At 36.4% G+C, this 20,560-nt stretch overlaps 2 protein-coding genes across 24 annotated transcripts; one reads left to right on the plus strand and one right to left on the minus strand.

Moving 5' to 3' along the window:
• Positions 1-638: 638 nt before the first annotated feature.
• LOC135626838 (protein TORNADO 2-like) lies at positions 639-1,957 on the plus strand. Its single transcript, XM_065132537.1, has 2 exons — positions 639-1,329; positions 1,441-1,957. The coding sequence occupies exons 1-2, from the start codon at positions 832-834 to the stop codon at positions 1,750-1,752; spliced, it is 810 nt and encodes a 269-aa protein (XP_064988609.1). The 5' UTR covers positions 639-831; the 3' UTR covers positions 1,753-1,957.
• A 55-nt stretch (positions 1,958-2,012) lies between these two features.
• Positions 2,013-20,216, minus strand: LOC135584936 (uncharacterized). 23 transcript variants are annotated; one of them, XM_065132521.1, is made up of 21 exons: positions 20,006-20,216; positions 19,478-19,873; positions 19,269-19,331; positions 17,696-17,911; positions 17,536-17,611; positions 17,362-17,439; positions 17,197-17,256; positions 17,012-17,116; positions 15,085-15,195; positions 14,429-14,467; positions 13,342-13,538; positions 11,443-11,576; positions 11,231-11,349; positions 11,074-11,116; positions 10,869-10,960; positions 9,572-9,620; positions 6,358-6,428; positions 3,314-3,430; positions 3,107-3,222; positions 2,960-3,005; positions 2,013-2,222 (listed from the first exon to the last, which is right to left on the minus strand). In XM_065132521.1, exons 4-21 carry the CDS (start codon positions 17,851-17,853, stop codon positions 2,190-2,192), a joined length of 1,644 nt encoding a protein of 547 aa, XP_064988593.1. In that variant the 5' UTR covers positions 17,854-17,911; positions 19,269-19,331; positions 19,478-19,873; positions 20,006-20,216; the 3' UTR covers positions 2,013-2,189. The 23 variants fall into 23 exon arrangements, 21 of the variants coding, with proteins under 21 accessions (XP_064988593.1, XP_064988606.1, XP_064988604.1 ...); XM_065132534.1 differs by having other exon boundaries at positions 11,231-11,346; positions 17,696-17,825; positions 19,964-20,216; XM_065132532.1 differs by having other exon boundaries at positions 17,696-17,825; positions 19,964-20,216.
• Positions 20,217-20,560: the final 344 nt, after the last annotated feature.

The following is a 20,560-nucleotide window of genomic DNA, read 5'->3' on the forward strand; positions in this document are numbered from 1 at the left end:
GTTGTTGTTGCTTCCATTGGTAACCGTCACTTGGGTCATCCACCTCTCGCGATCGTCGCTTGTGCTTGCTCATTGTTCGATTAGATCAATTGTTGGTCCGATCGAGAAAGAAGAAAAAGAGAATATTTTATATTTATTTTTATAAAAAAATATTTTTATTATAAAAATAGTAAAAGGATTGTAAATAAAAATCTTATGATGTTGAAGGGTTCCATTTTCATGGCCTCCGTTTGAAACTCCCTCACCTTCTCCTCTATAAACGTTGTGAACCTTCACTTCATCAGTCACGTGCTCTTCTTTTCCATCTTTCTCGACAATCCAAAAAGCTTACAGGGGCATCGAGGTAGTCAAACCCTACTAATCACTCAAGTAGCGAGGCCCACCAATTGTTGTTGCTTCCGTCAGCAACCCTCACTGGGCCATTCACCTCCCGCAATTGTCATTTAAATCAATGCTGCTCCAATCGAGAAGGAGAAGAAAGAAAAAGATATTTATGTTTATTTATAAAATAATATTTTATTATAAATAGTAAAAAAAGATTACGAATAGAAATCTCTTGTATGAATTTAAAAATTATTATTGTTACTCTTTTGAGAAAATCATACTAAGATTAAAAAAAATTAAGATTTTTTATGTTTATATATGAATTTAAACCACCCATGCAAAAGCGAAGATGATTCTCCCACCACTCCTTTTAAGGAAGAACCACGCTCCATGTCTCCCTTGCGAAAAGAGTAACGGAGCAGTTCAGCGGGGACCGAAGCAAAGCAGCGACCGCAAGCTATCCTGCTCCTTCATCCCTAAGCAAACACCACCTGCGCAGTCACCAAAATGGCTCTCAGCAACACCCTCATCGCCGGCATTAATTTCGTGGCCATGCTTCTCTCCATCCCCATCGTGGCCGTCGGCATCTGGCTCGCCACGCAGGCCGACAACTCCTGCGTGCAGCTTCTCCAGTGGCCTGTCATCGCAGTCGGCGTCGTCGTCCTCCTCGTGGCCCTGGCGGGCTTCGTCGGCGCCTTTTGGCGCGTTCCGTGGCTTCTGCTCTTCTACCTGGTTGCCATGCTCGTCCTAATACTCCTGCTGGCCGGCCTTGTGGTGTTTATCTACGCGGTCACCGTCAATGGCTCGGGTCACCTAGCCCCGGGCCGAGCTTTCCAGGAGTATCGCCTCGAGGACTACCCGGGTTGGCTTCGGCAGAGGGTGGAGGGACCACACCGGTGGAACCGCATCAAGGAATGTCTTAGCTCGACAGCAGTGTGTGCGGAGTTGAACCGGACGTATATATCGGCTCAGCATTTCTTCAATGCAAGGATCGGTCCCTTACAAGTGAGTGTGATGGGTTCTGCTGAATACTGCTGCTATTCATTGCTGCATGAGGGTTTTAATCTGATGACGTGAGGTCTTTGTTTTCTTCTTCTGGTTTGTTTATGTCACCAGTCAGGGTGCTGCAAGCCACCGACGGAGTGCGGATACACATTTGTGAACCCGACGTACTGGATCAGCCCCATCAGCGCCGCGTCCGACATCGACTGCATGCTGTGGAGCAACGATCAGACGGTGCTTTGCTACTCGTGCTCGTCCTGCAAAGCCGGCCTCGTAGCCAACCTCGGAAGAGAATGGAAGAGGGGCGATGTGGTCTTGGTGGTGACCCTCGTGGCCCTCATCGTCGTTTACGCCATGGGTTGCTACGCTTTCCGGGATGCCAAGACGCACGAGCTGTTCCAGAGATACAAGCAAGGCTACTACTGAGGAACCAAACATGGGTTGCAGCTGGCATTGATGAAGGGGAGAATAAAGAAAGATGACGCATCTGTGGAGATTCCTGGGGTGGGTTGCCGAAAGGTGGTTCTAAAGGAGGAGGAGGAGGAGGGCTAGGTGTAAAGACAGAAGAGCGCAACAACGTGCGTAAACTTACTTTTGATCCTCTAGCAAAAGCTGCTCTGACGCTTTCATAGATTCCTGTCGAGATTATTATTTCTCCATGGATATGCCCTTTATAACATAAAATCTACCAAAACTAGAATTTATTATATTTACCAGCATTCTTTGTCGACGGTACGCAATTATCACTTGAATCTATAAGAACAGAGGAAGAATCGCTGGAACTCAAAGGCAAAAATATGTCGTGATTTAAATAAAAAACAAAAAATAATGGTACAATTGCCTCAAAACTGTTAAGATGATGTCTAGGCCTTCACTTTTCTTTTAATATCTAGGACCTGCAGAAAACTTTCAGAGGATCAGTTACACGGTAGCAAGTTATGTATAAAACAGCAGGAACTCAATAGATTAAATGACAATTTGTGAATGATAAACTTTAGATGTGGACAAAGCACTGCCAATTGACTCCAGTCTACCTGCAGGATTATCACATCTCACTTGCTGAAGGTTCCGACACACTTTTAATGCATAACGTGGTGAAAAACAGCACCACACAACATTTGATCAATACCAAACATATATCTTACATAGAACGTACTAGTCTAGATAAATAAATCAAGCTTTCATAAGCAAACTACATCAACAATTTTACTCAAAGAGTCCTTGTTTCTTTTACGGTAGATTATGACAGACCTTATTAGTTACAAGTTCTGACATTATGTAAAGGTGGTCTATCATATTTAAGAATTGAGTTTTGAACATTTAATTTTAAATTAGAATAGTTGTTGATAATCAACATAATCCCATTGATGCGGAGGCCTACTGATGGTGTTTCATTATGTGGTCAGCAAAAAAAAAGATGCAAATCATTCAGCACTTCTTCACTTTCTCTCTCCATACTTCTGAAGTTGTTTAGATGCAAGTCATTCATCATCTTCTTACACCAAAATATATAATAAACTTCAAATCCAAAAATTCATAATAAGTGGAAAAAGAGAATGCCCAATTCAACAAACTTAATGGTGACTTTGACACATGAAAGACATTCAAGAATCTTGTCATTGTCATTACCTACCTTAGACTGGAAGTGTCTCATGGTCAACACGATGATATCCCGTAACCTGCACAAGAAAGTCGCATGAGAGTGCAAGAGAGCAGAAACATTATCTGCGGAGGATTATCATTGGAGTACAAATCCAACAGCATGCTGTAACAAACTGACCGAACGTCATTCTCCAGGCTATACGGCTGACAAGTTCCATCTGTGCTAAGTGGGAGATTGGTTCCATCTGAACAAGTCAACACAAACTGGGTTGTGTACCCAAGAGGAACTTTGATCTATCAAGTCAATCACAGAGATGTGATTAAATATCAAGTAATGAAGCATATAACAGTATAACTATACACTTCCTGTTTAAAAATACCTTACTTTTAAATCAGGTGAATATTTTTCTTCCGTTACCAAATCATCAGAATGTTTCACCTTAATCTGATAGATGGATCGTTTCACAACAAGAACTGTTTGCTGCCAGTCGGAGGAATCCACCTACTCATTTATGAAAGTTAGTAGATGAATTTTATGACCATTTACTAGTGATCAGTCAGAAAAACTCATTCATGAAGATTTTATTTTCTCACAGTTACTATGCATATGTGATGTAAAGCAACACTATTTAAGTGAAAAATTAAGGATTTAGACATCCAGACTGGCATGATACATTATAATACAGGAAAAAGATAATTTAAGAAAAGTATGCATCAGTATTACTTTGGTACAACCAGCATACCGCGTAACCATACATGATAGGATCAATGAATGCTGGCCGGTAATGTTGGCAACTGGCATCACCATCTATTCCAATCTTAATGTAAGGCAATGCAAAAGCAGACTTCTTCATTAGTTAGCATCGTTAGCAATTCACTCTTCCAGATATTTGCTTTCGTGTATCTTGCAGCAGTTCCAATATGTTGCTTTTTGTCGATTTCCCACAAGGATATCATGATTTGCCTAAACTAATTCATTTTTACAGGGACAAACATTTGTGATGTCCTTGACATACTGATGCAGCTCTTTTTTATGTTTCTCAGCATTAGTCGTAGATTGAATCCAAGGCCAATAATATAATGGCATAACATGTAAATGCTTCCGAAGTTTATCAAATCATTATGATTTTATGAGTAGACCATTTCATAAACTGACAATTCTGTCCCACTATGACAGAGAGATGTTAAGTAAATGGTTTAATAAGAGTTTCTAACCAGGACAACATCTGTTTTGATTTCTTTCTTTTTATATGCTATAGTATAATTATGGTTTCTTGCACTTCAAATAAAAACTTGTCCTTAGCGCTTAATAAAAATTTTATTAGGAAAAAGAATAGCATCAGTGATTCATTATTTAAACTTTACATAATTACAACTAAGGTTCGTCGTACCACGACATACCACCCGATACAGGCGGTACATACCAGTCCGATGGGAGACCGGAATGGGCGATACATATCAATTTGTTGATATGCTCCACCGTACGATGTATCGATATGTCGGTACGATTTGGTAAGTACCATACTAACGACCTATCACGGACAAATATATAAACAGAGTATTTGATGTAATGTTTGTGTATATCTGTGTCTTTCGGTTTTGTTCATGCTTTGCACAGCATGTAAAGGGCTTGTGGTAGACTTGTAAACACAGGTTGTGTGCAGTCGTTGCGCAGAGGCAAGACTGCCCAAAAACAAGCCATTCAGATTGTTATTTTGGGAGTTTTCTAGCTTTGCAGAGTAGTGCAAACTGCGAAGTGTTAGCCAATACAACACCCAGGAGCTACCCGGGTGGCACGTGGCTGAATGGGCCTTTAGGGTAGTGTTTAGGGCTAGTTCGTTAAGTTGTACCACAACAGTGTCAAGTGGGCACTTTTAGGGACTTTTGGTCGCGGCAGACCACCTTGGACCCTTTGTTGTGTGACCATTTAGGGCTTGCAAAGTCTATTTTTATAATTTTCATTGTCTATCAAGTGTTTGTTGAAATGACTGCTTATTGGATCCTAAGTTATACGCTTCCTTAGTTCCTTTAACCTGTCTTCTCTTTCGCAGGTCCCTAAGGGACCATAAGAGGTTTCAAATGAGCTAACCTTTTATGAACGGATACGCAAGGGTGCGGAACGACTTAGGCAAAACCAATTAGTCCGTGATAAACTGATCGATACACTGATACGGACCGGTAAGGTGAACCATGCTTGCAACAAACGTTTGAGTACACAAAAACCTAGACAGGTTCACAGAGAGACTCCCGTGATCTTTAACTTTGTATCCATGGAGCCAATTTGCTTAAGCATGGAATCATGCTTCTTAGTAGTATTCATATTCAGTTTTGCACAGTTATGGAGACCATCAAATTAATTTACAACCAATAAGGAAAAATGTTCTACCTACCAAATAGTTTAAAGCTTTTATGCTGGTCAGTCATTTCTGTTATTTGTCTTAATGAGGAATGAGGACGAGAATTTAAACGAACATAAAGTTCATACTCGTACATATTTTCTTCACAATTTCCATGGAGCCTTCTCAGTTGCGCTATGTAGCTGAGGCCATTATAATATAAAGGGCTTAGATATGTTGACAATGTCAATAGCATACAATCTATTGAATAAAAACCCACACTATGTTCTTTCAGCTGATGCCAGAATAGTTTAAGTGGTGAATATAGGTGAGTTGGCTCTGCAGATGCCAGTTTCTTGGATTTACTCTTATTGTTCACTAACCATATTCTAGATTGATTCATTTTCAACTCCAATTATTCTAAGAAGGATTAAAAAGAATCACATGATCCACAACTTATATCACAATCTAATTCAAACCACTCCCACACTTTTACAACTAATTTCATAATGACTAGAATGTAGCAAATGCTAAAGAAATTTTGTATGCAGAAAAGAACATTCAAAACTCCGTTTTGCATTTGGTGAGCAATGCTAGCAACCAAATTAACAAGTGTTCAAACGGTGAATGTTTGAGAGTGATATTCTTGATGAACTTCTTACTCAACACATTATGATACTTAAAATCAGATACACTAGGAACTTCGGACTCAACACATTATGCTAACTGGCCAAGTTTATCCAATCATTTTGCAGTGAATTATGCCAAATTTTACAAGGGTGGTGCCAATTACTAGCCAACTCCAAATTAAGAAGATGGCACTCAGACAAACACTTAAAAGATTAGTAGGTAGGTAGAAGCTTTGCATTCCTGGTTGTCGCTTGATCTTCTCCAACCATTAAGTGATTCTCAAATATCATACACATCTGGGAAGAGTTATACTTGCAATATTACTAAAAAAACCACATGTATACAAAATCTGGACGATATGTTACTTTATTAAAATCATATGTTGCATCTAAACAAAAATACATATTGCATGCAGAACATGATAAAACAATTGAATTAATTAGAGTAAAAAATGGCCACATACCAATGCTTTAATGTTAAATATTGCCTTCCCAGCAGATATATAGGCATCAATCTGATTCTGCATCTCGGAATCTGTTGAATGTCAATCACATTTAGATGGCCATGTAATCATTTAAGGAGAAAAGCTTAGACACATTACAGTATGAAACACAAAGGGTTTGGCTTTGCTCATTTGTCAATATGTTCACAATTCAGTTACAGGAGAATACCACCTAACTTTCAGTTCAAAACAGGCAACTCTATAACTTCAGAAGATATAAAATTACACTCATCAAAGTTATGCTAGGATTACCAAGCACATAAAGATAAGTGTTAATTGGAACCAGAGATACTGCAGCAAGTGTAGTTACATGTACTAACTTAGTCAATAAAATCAGGTACTTGTTAGCAAGAAATCAAATCTCAGATTCAGTATCGATGCCAGTCCTGTTGGACTAGCATAGTTGCAATATTCTGCAGTAAAGCAACAGGAACAGATCAAAACTGATCAAAAAAAATAAGGATAAAGGAAAAGGAAAAGAAACAATGGAAAATGACAACAAAGCCAAATGTTACTCTCTCTCTCTCTCTCTCTCTCTCTCTCTCTCTCTTCTTCTTCTTCTTCTTCTATCTGGTCATAAGCATAATTCTTCACAACCAAAGGCTAATACATTAATGCTGGAGTTTAGGGTTTTAGACCTGACACATTTGGCCATTTCAAACTTAGGATCATGACAATTTGAATTTTTAGTTCCACAGCTCAACACTACCAAATTGGTCCCATGCACTGACTGCTTTGGTTCACCTAGTTTAACCAATAATTCACTTGACATCAGTTAAACCTAGCCAACTTAATAATCCCAATGCTCAAGTAGCCCGCAACTTGACCCTTGCTCACAGGGTGGTACACCATGAATTTAGTCCCTTAGTTGTTAGTTTCAACTTTCAAGTACGTTTTCCTTGTGCTATTGCATAGTAAATGATGGCATATCCATTTATTGCACCATTCGGCAAACATAGTTCAGGATCTACTGAGGTTCTGTCCTTGATCACCAGCACAAGATTTGAGAGGAACATATAGATATTATGCAAGTGAAAACTTTACATATATATATCGTAAATGCAATATTATCAGCCAAAAGATATTTTTTCTACAATGGTTCATTAGCTAATGAATGAAGACATAATCATGGCAAAATTGCTCCTTCACAAACTGGGCCTCAATGGTTCAGATTATAGAAATATCCTCACTACTTCTAGGGAAAAAGTTGTATGCATCACCCTCCCCAAACATTTCACTGGAAGGAGCCTCACACATTGGGCAGCCCCACCCATTCTCGTATGCAAACTTACAGTTGTTGTATAGTAACCTTCTAGAAGCTATTAAAAGATAAGATCATAGAAAAGGTTAACAACTAAAACATAGGATTTCCATGACTCCAAGTCAAACGGTAACTTTCTCACCAGCTGCTTGCTAAGCCTCTATCCTTCTTAGAGTCCCATGTTAGCACCAAAATTCCACAGATGTCAGCTTGATGGTTACTCACACAAGTTGCTTATATTGATTACTTGTCCTTTTTTGGAAAGTATATATAACTAATGATTTAAATTCTATTCAAACTTTGAAGTGCTTAGGCATAGGTTAGTTAGGAGGAGTTTTAAAGTCATTAAAAATCAAATTTTTAAAGTTTTAGATTATCTTTAAGATTAGGAGGAGTTCCAAATTTTAGCATTTCTAGAAAGTCATGTAGGTATATAAGACCATATATGCAGTCATATGATAGGCCACATAAGGTGAAGCGGACTCAACAGTGTTATTGTAAATATGAAATATGTTGCACATTAGATGGTCCACATCAAGGATTGTAGTTTTGGATACCAGACCCATGTCAGTCCATGGTCGAACCAGTATGGATCCAGTCTAAATTACATATTGTTTGAGTTAAATTAAACATGCAACCATGTAACTTTCTGTTTAAGTGGTCAAAAGCTTCAATTGACTTAGGCTTAATAAATCTACTGCCATCGACATGTGGTCATACGACTGCCTTAAATAAGGTCACGCAGAGTTATTATAAATGTGAAATCAATTGAACATATGCAGTCCACATAGGAATGAAAATGTGATCAATTTCATGCTTACATATGTATTTTATATCTCCTCATCACTATTGTTTCAATTTTTACTATCATCTTAGTGCTACCTTTTATGGTTTATAATAATATGCTATTTATTACTTATTTCTTGAATACTCTTTTAATGCATACAGACAACATCATACTAATATTTTATTAGGTCTTAGCACAGAATTGCTTATTAACAATATCAACTTGATTGAATATTTCTTTATTAATAAATTAAATATTAATACCTACCATCCCAACCAACTTCTTGATAGTCTAGTGATGACAAAAAACGTATACTTTTTTTGTCTAATTTGATCCTTTTATGTATATTCAAAGATGGAACAACAAAAATGGTTATTAATTGATTATGGTTATGGAGTAGAGTCAGACGAGTTCACTGTCTACTTAGGTAGAAAGAACAATTTCTTCAAATTAGACATGACATGAATACTAACTAAATTTATAAGTTTACAATAACATTCAAGAAATCATTGCAATTTAGCATTAACCATCACACTTAACAAAAAGAGGGTGCATAAAACATCAAACTCATGTTATGCCTGCTGAATCTCAAAATTCCTGTGACTCCAAAGAGCCTGCTGGATTGTAAAATTCGTTGAACTCCAGCAAGGCAGATTCAACAAAATGGCATAAGATGGTTCTATTGTTATTTCACAGATAATCTGAAAACGTATAAATTTTTTATGAAAGATGAATCATCAAAAATGGAAAAATGCATGACATAAAATTGAATATTGTGAAAGTCTTATTATTGTAGCTTTGTAGGTTTTAGAATATGATCTATTGTGTTAAATGTAACAAAGAACACCAATGATATTGAACCCTTCGAGGGCATATCAAAGGTGCCGGTTATTTCTTGTAATTTAGGATTCCTTGTCAAAAGAAATTTGAGCATTCCTCCAATAACCAATGGAACTGAACCCTTCAATGTCATATCTTGATAGTTCTGCACTAGTCCTATGCATGTCCCCACTATGCAGACACTAAGATTAGAATACAATAAGGGTCATAAAATAATTTGACCTTTCCATGTGCAGATCATTATCCATTATTTATAATGAGGATAGCAGTGTTCAACATATACTCACCGCACGTTATCTTGTTCTGATTGTTGGCAAATTGCCTCACCAAATCACCCTAAAGGAAATAAATGGATCACAGTATAATCAACATTTTACACATAAGACAATAACATTAACATAAACCAAAATTTATACGAATTGATAACAAAGATTGCTGAGAATTAAAAAAAAAAGTCAAAAACCAGCACATACATTTAGAAAGATGAGTTGCAAAAGAATTTACTCATGATAAAATACTAGTCTTTAAATAATTGGTGAACTAAAAATTGAATTGTAACTGAATTTAATGTATGAAAAATGCTTGGTGAGCCAAGCTTGAATTGTAACTGAATTTCTCACACTGAACTCAAGCCTAGCAAAATGTTTGGTGAGCAAAGCTTGAACATGTCAAAAGCTCAGCTTTGCCGTCCTAATTACAATGTGTTTTAACTATGATTTCTCTCTCTGCTATGCTAATTATAAGTATCATGCCATAAATGCAATACTATCATCCAAGAGCAATACAACTAGGCTCTGCAGGAAAACTATGGTTGAATTGAAGACTAAAAATCTGAAAAATGAAGACTAAATATATCAAATGTACCACTCTAGGTGATCTATATCAATTATCTATAAATCAAAATATTTTGTTTTAGAACTCCTTGTCTGTGCATCAAATCCAAAATGGAATGCTTTAATTTTTACGACATTTAGAATTGTATAACCAGCCAGGAGTGTCCTCTATAGTTCCGGTCTATTTTGTATATTCCTCGAAGATGCTTAGGTCAAGACAAATGGATGATCCTTAAGGTATGTATTAACATGTAAATTGGAGTACTAAAGTACTCAACACTCAATTTTAGGACTATTTGATACATGGCAAAGGAATGCATAAAACTTGTAATATTAGCCTCTATGTCATGTAACACTATAGATCACTTTGGAAAGATTGGAGCACCAATCTAGATCCATTTGTTGGATCTCTCTGGAACCCTGGGTATCGGACATGGTTGTCCACCAGTGATCTCACAGAATACCTCAAATATCCATGATAAGACAACAAAAATAAGAATGCTGAATGAAATATATTAACAAAAGATGTAGCATAAAATTTCAGCATACACAATTTATGTAAAAAAATACATTATAAAACAAATATAAAATTTTCAGGTTGAATTCAACAGATTTATAACATGATCCATTAAAAAATATATATTATCAAATAAACGAATTATCTATGTTTCGGACACAACAAATAACCAACACTATGGAGTTGCTAAAAAGTAACAATTCATTTTTCTTGTACAAGATACAAGCAAGACACCTGATGGTCATTGTTGTCGATGGGTGTGCATTCTACAGCAAGAATAGTATCAACATCATCAGCAGTTACCACATATTCCGGAACATTGACTCCTGGAACAGGTGATAAATCATAAAGGAATTAGACGTGTTATGAAGCAAAATCAGAATTATTACCATTATTTTGTCAAGCTAATACAAAAGAGCGGAGTCATATCAAAGAATACCTTCTATATACTGCCTAGTGCCATTATCAAGTTCACGAACCCACTAGAAAAAAAATGCAGTTCAAATCTTAATAGAATTTAACCACGACTGAATGCAAAAACAATACATAGATTTATTGTCCTATTCATGAAAAGTAAGATAGAAAATCATAAGTACCTGAAAGATGCAAAGAGTTGTACCATTTGTTGGATATCCACAGGCTTGTAACTTGCATCCTGGTTTAGGCTCACCATATATTTGAAACCCTTCAATACCAGGTAAGTCATATTCACCTGCTAATTACAGTTATAATGAGTGAAGATCACAGTTATCATAAATTGAGATCAAAATTTCCTTTTCCAATTTAATATTAGTTTAGCCTTCCATACCTTCCAAAACAAAGGACCCTTGGTTATCGTGCACGGTAGCCGTATGAAATTGGGCATCAGCATTTAAAGTTCTAAATGTGGCCTTATGAGCATAACCTTCAGAAGAGCTGGAAACACCAGTATTACCAACCTCCCTGCATAATAGAGCTCATAAGTGTGTTGAAATTTATTTCTGTCAGGGGAGGATCAACCAGACAAAGTTCTCATAGAGAGAGCAAATGGTAATTGCCAAAAGTTATTAATTCTCAAATAGTACTAGAGTAGGCACAATAAACAACATAACTCCATGTGCCCCTCATTTGGGTATTACAAAATGCATCCTTTCTACCAATTAGCATATCAAAATCACTTCTTCTAACCAGACATTTTTCTCTTCTATTTATATACAAGCTCTCATCATTCTTCTCTCCACCTTGGTGTACCTCTAATTAGAATTGATATATTCCAGCACTGTTTCACTACATTGTCCATTTTGAAATGCATCTTAACCACCTAGATGACTTCACTCGTCTTGCTCTAATTTGGGCATACTACACAGCTGACATAATAAATTTACCTAACAGTCAGCTGCTCAAGGTTCTGCTCATCTAGTATTTCATATTTCATAAGTGTTATCTAGAATTTAGTTTTGACCTATGCGATACCAGAAAACTTGAGAATTGAAATCCCTTATTATCCATTAAAACTTTCATGGCTTCATGAATGCATAAAGTAAAGAACTTGAAAAACAAGCTCCTATTGTCTTTTAAACATTCAGAAAAACAAGGTTAAGATAATCATCTTATAGTCTCAAATTCATTTTATCGTCTGTGAATCAGATGCAGTCTGAAGAATAATTAAAACCCCAAATCTTTATTACCCTACCAGTCTACAAGGCAGATGCAATCTGACAGGTAAAACTAACAAGCCACCGCTGACCCAAAGGCCACCTCTGCATATTTTATCCTCCCTCAAAAAGAAAATTTTATATTTTATAAGGTTTTGAAGGATTTATGATCTTACCATGAAAACTAATTTTAAAAAGCTAAAATTAGCACAAGTATCACCAAGCAAACCAAATGTGTGTCAATCTAAAGATTTATATCGTTAATTGATGTTAACCATTGACATGATATAGTGCTGAAGGCTAACTGCTACATGATTTATGACAAAAGCATCATCTTAAGAACAGTCCACTTATGGAAGTAAAAGCTTCATAAGCTCATTTTTCTCTTTGAAAGTTATTAACATGTGTGTATGTGCTATTAGAGCTTGATATATGTTGGGTTCTTTACTAACAGCTTAGGCTTTTAAGATTAATGGTCCCCAGTCAAGATCTTTATCATGATATGAGAGCAAGTCATGGATTGAAATATGTATGCTCCCTTTTTATTTCACCCAGTACTTAATAAATGTTTATGCAATGTATGTTTCTTATTTAAGCTCGCACCATGTATTTGGGTTCAGTTTCACAAGCCAAGCCTAATCTCACTTGCACATAAGCGGGAATGTTAGATTTTAATATATACATTGGACCATTGTGTTTGGAATTAATAGTCACCCAGTCAAAATCTTTATCACATGCCAAGAAAGTAGGCTTGGGTGGTTTCATCTTATACTAGAATCTGTTACAATTATCATTCAAAAATTAATATCCCAATCAAAATCTTGATTGCGTGCCAAGAAAGTAGGCTTGGGTAGTTTCATCTTATACTAGAATCTGTCACAATTATCATTCAGAAAATAATACAAGGTCACTGCATAAAAGTGTATCTCACTAGCCTTCATTTAGTGATCGCCTTAAAAATTTACCGAAATAAAACCATATTTGATGCATATTGTCAAAAGGTATCCAGAAACCAAACAGCAGAAAGAAAATAAATCAAAAGCTTAGTAGATAAAAGAAGGAGTTGTACTAACTTATGAAATTCTGATGGCAGATCTCTTGGCTTCTCATAAGCAACTGGATAAGGCATCTCAGAGTTTAGAGTAACATCTACATCCTTTTTATCTATCTTTGCAAAGTCTTGAGAGACTCTCAACTGATTAGCTGTTGATGTGCCATGCAAATCCATAGGATGTTGATCATATAGACGAAGCTCAGGTATAACTGATTCCTATGAGTAGGTATATCACAATTCAGCTTTACAAGTTAGGAGTTAGGACACTGAATAAAAAATGGAGTAACTCTAGATAATACAAAGTGAGCATAAGACAATTGGTATCCTGAGAAGTTGGATGCTGAAGATTCTTATTAACCATTAGATTATCAGGTTGATTTCCTAAGAGATGGTTCACAACTTCACATCACCAAAATTATCCTGCAATAATAGTGTAAATTAATTGAAAATTCTAATCACTATTAGATAAATGATATTTGTGAGAAAAAGGCCAAAAGAGCAACAATATAATATGCGTTGTTCCTAGTTTGCTAATTACATAAAAAAGAACATTAACATAGAGTTTTTGTTTGTAAGGATCACTGCGAAGGCAGGATTTGGTCCCATAATGTATATCTTTACTGGCCAAGTTAGCTAGCAATTTAAGATAATTACCTGATTCAATCTTAGACTTGCTATCAACAATCATAATCTTTACTATTTAAGCTAGCCAGCAAATAGACTTTGCATGCGCCCTGCTTTGGCTGTATTGGTTGGCATTGGTATCAGACACAAGCACATGCAGGGGGTCACGGCCACATATAAATCTAGTAAAAACAACAGCATAAACATGGCAACAGATGCAGTGGGCTATTACCACTGGGGCTCAGCACATTCAAATTGATGTGCCAGAATCTGGGATGTAACAGCATGATCGCAACTGACGAAGGCCAAAGACATCAGCTTTCAAATAACTTCTACTAGATATATAGGTTTATGGGCATAACCAATGTCGATAGCATTTAGATGAAACAATTGTTCCACTATGAAGGAATAAACTGACAAGGTTTTGACTGTGTGAATATAATCAAGTATAGTACTCAATAACTGAAAGGAAGGTTACTTACATTATATCTAATCTTCCAATGCATACTCTGGTACAATTGCTGAAAAACCCAATAAAAGAGAAATCAGCTACTCCTGCATTTCTTCATGATTGCTTATTATATTTGGCATATAATAAACGAGAATCATCATACAGTTCGTCATAAACACAAAGCAGCTAACAGCTACATCAGTTACTAATAGTATTTTGAGGTACTAAAATCGTGCAACACCATAGTGATTATTATAACTGAAAAAGAATAAGGAGAAAAGGTGTCATGATATTGGGTGAGTTCAAAATCGGTATGAAACTGCATAGACAGACTAGCAGAGTTATGAGTTGGTTTCTTGCACCCTTGCACTGCCATTACATGAATCAACACAATCTATTACTAGATCATGCCAGCCCTAAGGTCCTGCAATGTGCAACACATAGCATTGAATCCCTCAATGAAAATTAACGTAAATGCTTTCAGAGAATGTAAAAGAGGATTATCAGCTTAACAAATGAACTGAGCATAGTATCATGGAACATTTAAACAGTACTATTACTTGAGATTTCCTGTACCTAATGCTGGCTGAGGACAAAAAGATAAATTGGAACAAATCATGAAATTGCATATCAAAGTAGCAAATAAGAGAAATTTTTTAGAACACTGGCCAACCAAAAGAATTCTACCTTTATACCGTAGGAAATTGCAGAAGAACTGATAACAGGGGGTCGGATGTCATATTCAGCTAATAAACTTAGGAATGAAGAAGTTAATATATACATCTCTTCCTCTACAACCTACAGAAATTGGTAAAAGATATATTATAAACAATAAAGAGGGTGGCTGCATTCAATATTTTTAACAAAGCTCAAGAAGAGATGAAAGGCAAAAGTAGTTGTAAATCTTATCACAACTTGTGAGATGATGCAAACAAGAGATGGATCTCGTGATATGAGACAGCATAATTACCTCATATTAGCAGATAAAAATAATAAATAAAGAAGTGAAGTCACAGGTTCAGATTCATATTGTGGTTTTCTATCACAGGAGAGCTTAGAAACAAAGTTTCTAGAAAAAAAATTTACTAAACATAATTTCACAGCTCTGAGTCTTCACTAAATCAGATATAAATCAAGATTTCAATCCAAGTAATCTGACTCCAATCTGATCTGATTATTTGATTCCTACACAGACCAGGAACAAATCAGATTCAATCTGGTCCATGTTCAATCCATTTACAGCCCTAGCCATGCCAGCTATGCTGTCCCATAATTTAGTCCTAGCATGACGTTTCCGAGTTTCGGGTTTGAAATTTTCTTACTAATACACCTAAGCCTTTTGCAATCCACAAGTTATCCTTGTGGCAATCACTAAGTTGTCCTTCTCAAATGATGCAATGTAACAAAGTCGTAGGTATTGTGGAGACAATTTAGATATTAATAAGTGGAAGCTTTCCTTTTTTTCTTCCTTTTCTTGTGGTACAGTGCCTCACTAGAGTGAACAAGATTTTTACTGTTATGTAAAGATCAGGTTTTTACTTTTTATCATGAGTGTGAATTGTGGAAGAGTAAGGTGAGCTCAGTACACCATGAACAGCATGGTTATCCAGAATAGTCTGAGAGGAGAATTTGATACTTAAACACACTCTATGGCCAAACCTACCATATGATTCCATCCTAAAGAGAAGTAGAGCAAAAAGTTGTGTTTCATCCATTTGCACAGCCAGCCCAAAGAATATACAATCAAACACAGAAAATCATGTCATCGAAAAAATTACTTATAAAAGGCTGGTAGCAATATGTGTTCTATTAAAAAGATGAAAAAGATTCAGAAGAATAATCTATCCAAAATAGAGAAGACTACTTAAACCTCACATATCAGAAAGAATAATTCTTCTAGATAGCCATCTATATAATAAGCTGAACAAGTCTTCCAAAAACATCCACAAGAAAAATGCTTCTAGGTACACGTATGTGTACTAAACAGCTGATCAAGTCATCTATAAACCTCTACAAGCAATTGTCTTCTTTGTTAGAATACGACAATTGTAGGATTTTCAAACATGAAGATCAGAGGGGAGAACATGATGGTAGATTTTTGTTTTACCATATTAGTTCCTAAGTCATCATGAGATTTATATGAACTGATTATAAGATATCTAAAAACCCAACATGAGATATGTACAAGATACAAATCTTTATCTCTCAGAACTGATGAGTGTGATAACTTGTGTAAGACCTACAAGAACATGTAAAGATAGAAGAAAGACACAAAATTAGTTGATAAAAAAAATCTGTTTTCAAATACTTTTAAATGATTTCATATCTCAAAATTCTAGTTACAAATTGAGCTCATAAATGTATGTATGTCTATGACCAGAAATTTTTAAGGCATCTTCCAGCATGTCTTCATTTGAAATACTTCCTCTAACACAAAACAAAATGTAATTTTCTTATAGAGCATTATTTAAAATGTAGTAGCTGATCTTAGAACAATAGCAGATCCTAGCATACGTAAATAAGATGCTACAAAATGGATGAGATCAAACATCTGGATATCATGCTCAAGTTATGAACAGAAATCCAGGTGAATGGAGCAAAAGCAATAGCATACCTTAAGATTATCAGTCAATCTTAAGTTTTCATCAAGATAGCTTCTCTTTTTAGTCAATTCTTTCAAGGCACTAGCTACAGCATCATCCTGCCTCTCATCAAGAGCCTATCGAAGAAAAGAATACTTAACAATGTTCAAACAGGAAAATACCCTTCAATTAAGATATGTTCTCGACGTGTACGTACTATCTGCAATTCAGAAAGCCTTCTCTCCAAAATATGCTTCTCATTTAATAACTGAAGCTCCTAAAAACCAACAAGAACCATAATTTATGAAATTAAAGAAATAACTGCATCAAAAAACAAACATCAACAAAATAAAATGCAAACAAATTACTATTAACTTCATACTTTGATACATGCATTGGTGATTTGTTGACGGAGAAGCAGGATCTCTTCTTCTTGCTGGCGGGATCTGTAGTAAAGTTCCTGTTATCAAAAAAGAAAGGAAAATACTTTAACAAATATCAGATCCAACTGCTAATTATCATAGCATATAACCAACAGCTTCCAATAGAATGTTACCATGATTTCTGGATCCAATAAGTGGTTCTTTAATTCATCTCTTTTACCAGGACCAGGATGATTTTGAAATTGATGCCTACAGATGAATTATAATATAAACAAATTAAAGCTTATCTTTTGGACAACAAACTAATTAGCTTAAATATCTTGAGTTTAGGACCTGATTAAAGAATCAGATGTCTGAGCCAAAGGACCAACATCACCATTTTCAATCATGTAGCCTGTGCTAGATGATTTACCATCAGGTGCCACAAGTTCACTTGATGATCGACGGCCATCGTTAACCATATCTGCTTGTGCATAAACAGGAATGTGCATCTTCCCTTGCAGTGTTACACTGGTGAACAGTTACTTTCCACAAGCCAAAATTATCGAACTACATATTAGAAGTTTCATCCTTGGAATCAAAAGTTTGATTAAAATATTAAAAACCAAAAGAGTTACAACAACAGCTTAATAGAGGTGGTACCATATTTGCAATTGTAATTGTGAACGAAACATATCTAGCCACAAATATTGTTCTTTGGCTTAATTGACCTTCCTAAATGAATATTGTACCTCATAGCAGACACTAAACTAATATGAGATGGCTTGAATGTTGATGATGATGACTGCAGGTCTTGAATATTAGAATGTTCAATTACCAATGCACCATGTCATAGTACACTATTTTTACTAAAAGATGCTTGACAGAATAGCAAAAGTTACTAGATTTACATAAGGGGAAAACATCAGTACGAACTAGGAATACCAAATACCAATAATGATGACTAGTAAACTAACATTTACATGGATTTAGACCCAAAAAAGGATCATAACTTTATGCTTAACTATCAAATATTTTCATCAAGAAATATATAATAGAAAAAAATATTTTTCTGTACATTAGGTTTCTCTGAAGGTCAGTCTATTGAAATCATGATGGGATGTAAAACACGATAAAAATATATATATATAAACCATAGGAATAAATATATTAGCAATTTCTATTTAACTAAGACAAGGCTAAAACTACGAAATCATATAAATAAGACAAAGTGATATTGGAACTATGCAATCATGTAGATAAGACAGTGATAGAAATGAAGTTTGAACAAGGTATTCTAATGCAAGCACTGGCAAGTAACTTTACGAAGAGGGTCTCACTGAATCATTGAGAAGAGGATTATTTGCTATGCATCAAGAGATCAATGTTAAATGTGATATTGGATAATTCATCGGTTCTCATTTTCAACATAAGAATCCCCTTTCTTTTTTAACTTGAAATGGACGGCTAGGTGCTGGGCCTCTTTCTGGATATTTATTTTAATCATGACCACAAATTTGTGATTAAAAGTCACTAGTTGAACATCTAAGCCACACTCCTAAATCCACAACCGTTTGACCATTCTTTGTATGAAATACTTTTCCTCATAAAGAGGCAATAAAGGTTGAGTTAAAAACATTGAGGCCTTTATCATACGGCATTACTAACTCTAAAATTGCACATCAATAATTGAACAGATACAGTATCGAGCCGAGATCAAAATTTGTGTCAACTGTTTGTAAGCGTAGCAGTTATTGTGAGACGTTACAAAGACAACAGTACAAGTCAGAAGAACCTATTCAAGGTGATATAAAATAAAGAAAGAACTTCCTACATGCAATTTATTTAAAGGATCACGACCAGATCCAAGAAAACAAGAGCATCAAAGAAACAGTGATAATTGGTAGCGCAGTATCTGGTGTTTTACCCGACTAGCACCTATGATGGTGGTCTGAGCTCACGTCTCCAGTATTTGTATGAAGTACTATTCCTGATAAAGAGGCAATAAAGGTTGAGTTAACGACACCGAGGCCTTTACCATATGGCAGCACTAACTGTAAAAGTGCACACGTCAATAATTGAATTGATACAGTATCTAGCCGACATCAAATTTTGTGCCACTTTTTGTAGGCGTACCAATCAATGTGAGATAGTACAAAGCCAAGAGTACAAGTGAGAAGAGCCGATTCGAGGTGAAGAAAATGAAGAAAGAACTTCCTGCGCGCAATTTCTTTAAAGGATCACGACCAGATCCAAGAACCCGCGATAATTGGGAGCGCGGTATCTGGTGTTTTCGTGACTAGCACGTATGGTGGTGATCTGACCTCGCGACTCCAGCTGCTTAATCATGAGGCACCGAGCCCTCGGATGACCGTCGAAGCCCGAAACACCCAAATCAGAGTTTATCCAATAACCCTAATCACCAATCACCTCGGAAAACCAAGAAACGTAGTTCACTCCCGGCAAGAACCCTGAGGCTTCGAGGCTCGGTATCTGGATCACTCCGACACGGATTTAACCCCCAAAAGATAACTAAATGTTCAAGAAAAGAGGGGTTGATGCGAGGCCGAACCACCCGAAAACAGAAGAACGACAAAAAAAAAAAAGAGCCCTAGAACGCACGAGGAGGGGGCATGAAGCCGCAAGAGGGCGCCGGAATCGTACCCGCTCCAGGGAAATCCGGCCGGCTCGGATGTTTATGGCGGTGGAGGAGCTACCAAGACGGAACGAATCTGACGATGGATAGGGATGGAGGGATGAAGACGAGAGGGACGGGAGGGAATGAGGAGGACCGGAGAAGTCACCGAAGAAACGAAGATGAACGAGGAGAGGGGTCGGTTGCGTCGGCGCGTCAAAGTCGTTAGAGTCTGCTGTGGTGTGGAAACATTTTACATCGATATAATAAAAGGATGAAATATATCGTCGTGAGATGCGTTCTCTGACACTCCACGTCACCGGGATAAGGCAGCCCACGTCACGTTTGATCGCAAATGAGGGTTCATTTTCAATCGATCTGTTATCGGGTCGAACCGATTTGATTCTCAATTAATGATTCCGAATTAAGTTATATTATGAAATAATGAAGTTGGTTAGAAGCATGAAATTAATAGAGTAGAAAATGACTATAACTCTTCAATCAATTTCATTGTTTAAAGTTGTTAAGCCCAGAGAAGTGCCTTCTCCTACTCGATGACTTTTCCGTCCCCTGTTCACACAGCC

Source organism: Musa acuminata, chromosome BXJ2-11 (genome assembly GCF_036884655.1).
Source record: "Musa acuminata AAA Group cultivar baxijiao chromosome BXJ2-11, Cavendish_Baxijiao_AAA, whole genome shotgun sequence".
NCBI classification, from domain to species: Eukaryota; Viridiplantae; Streptophyta; class Magnoliopsida; order Zingiberales; family Musaceae; genus Musa; species Musa acuminata.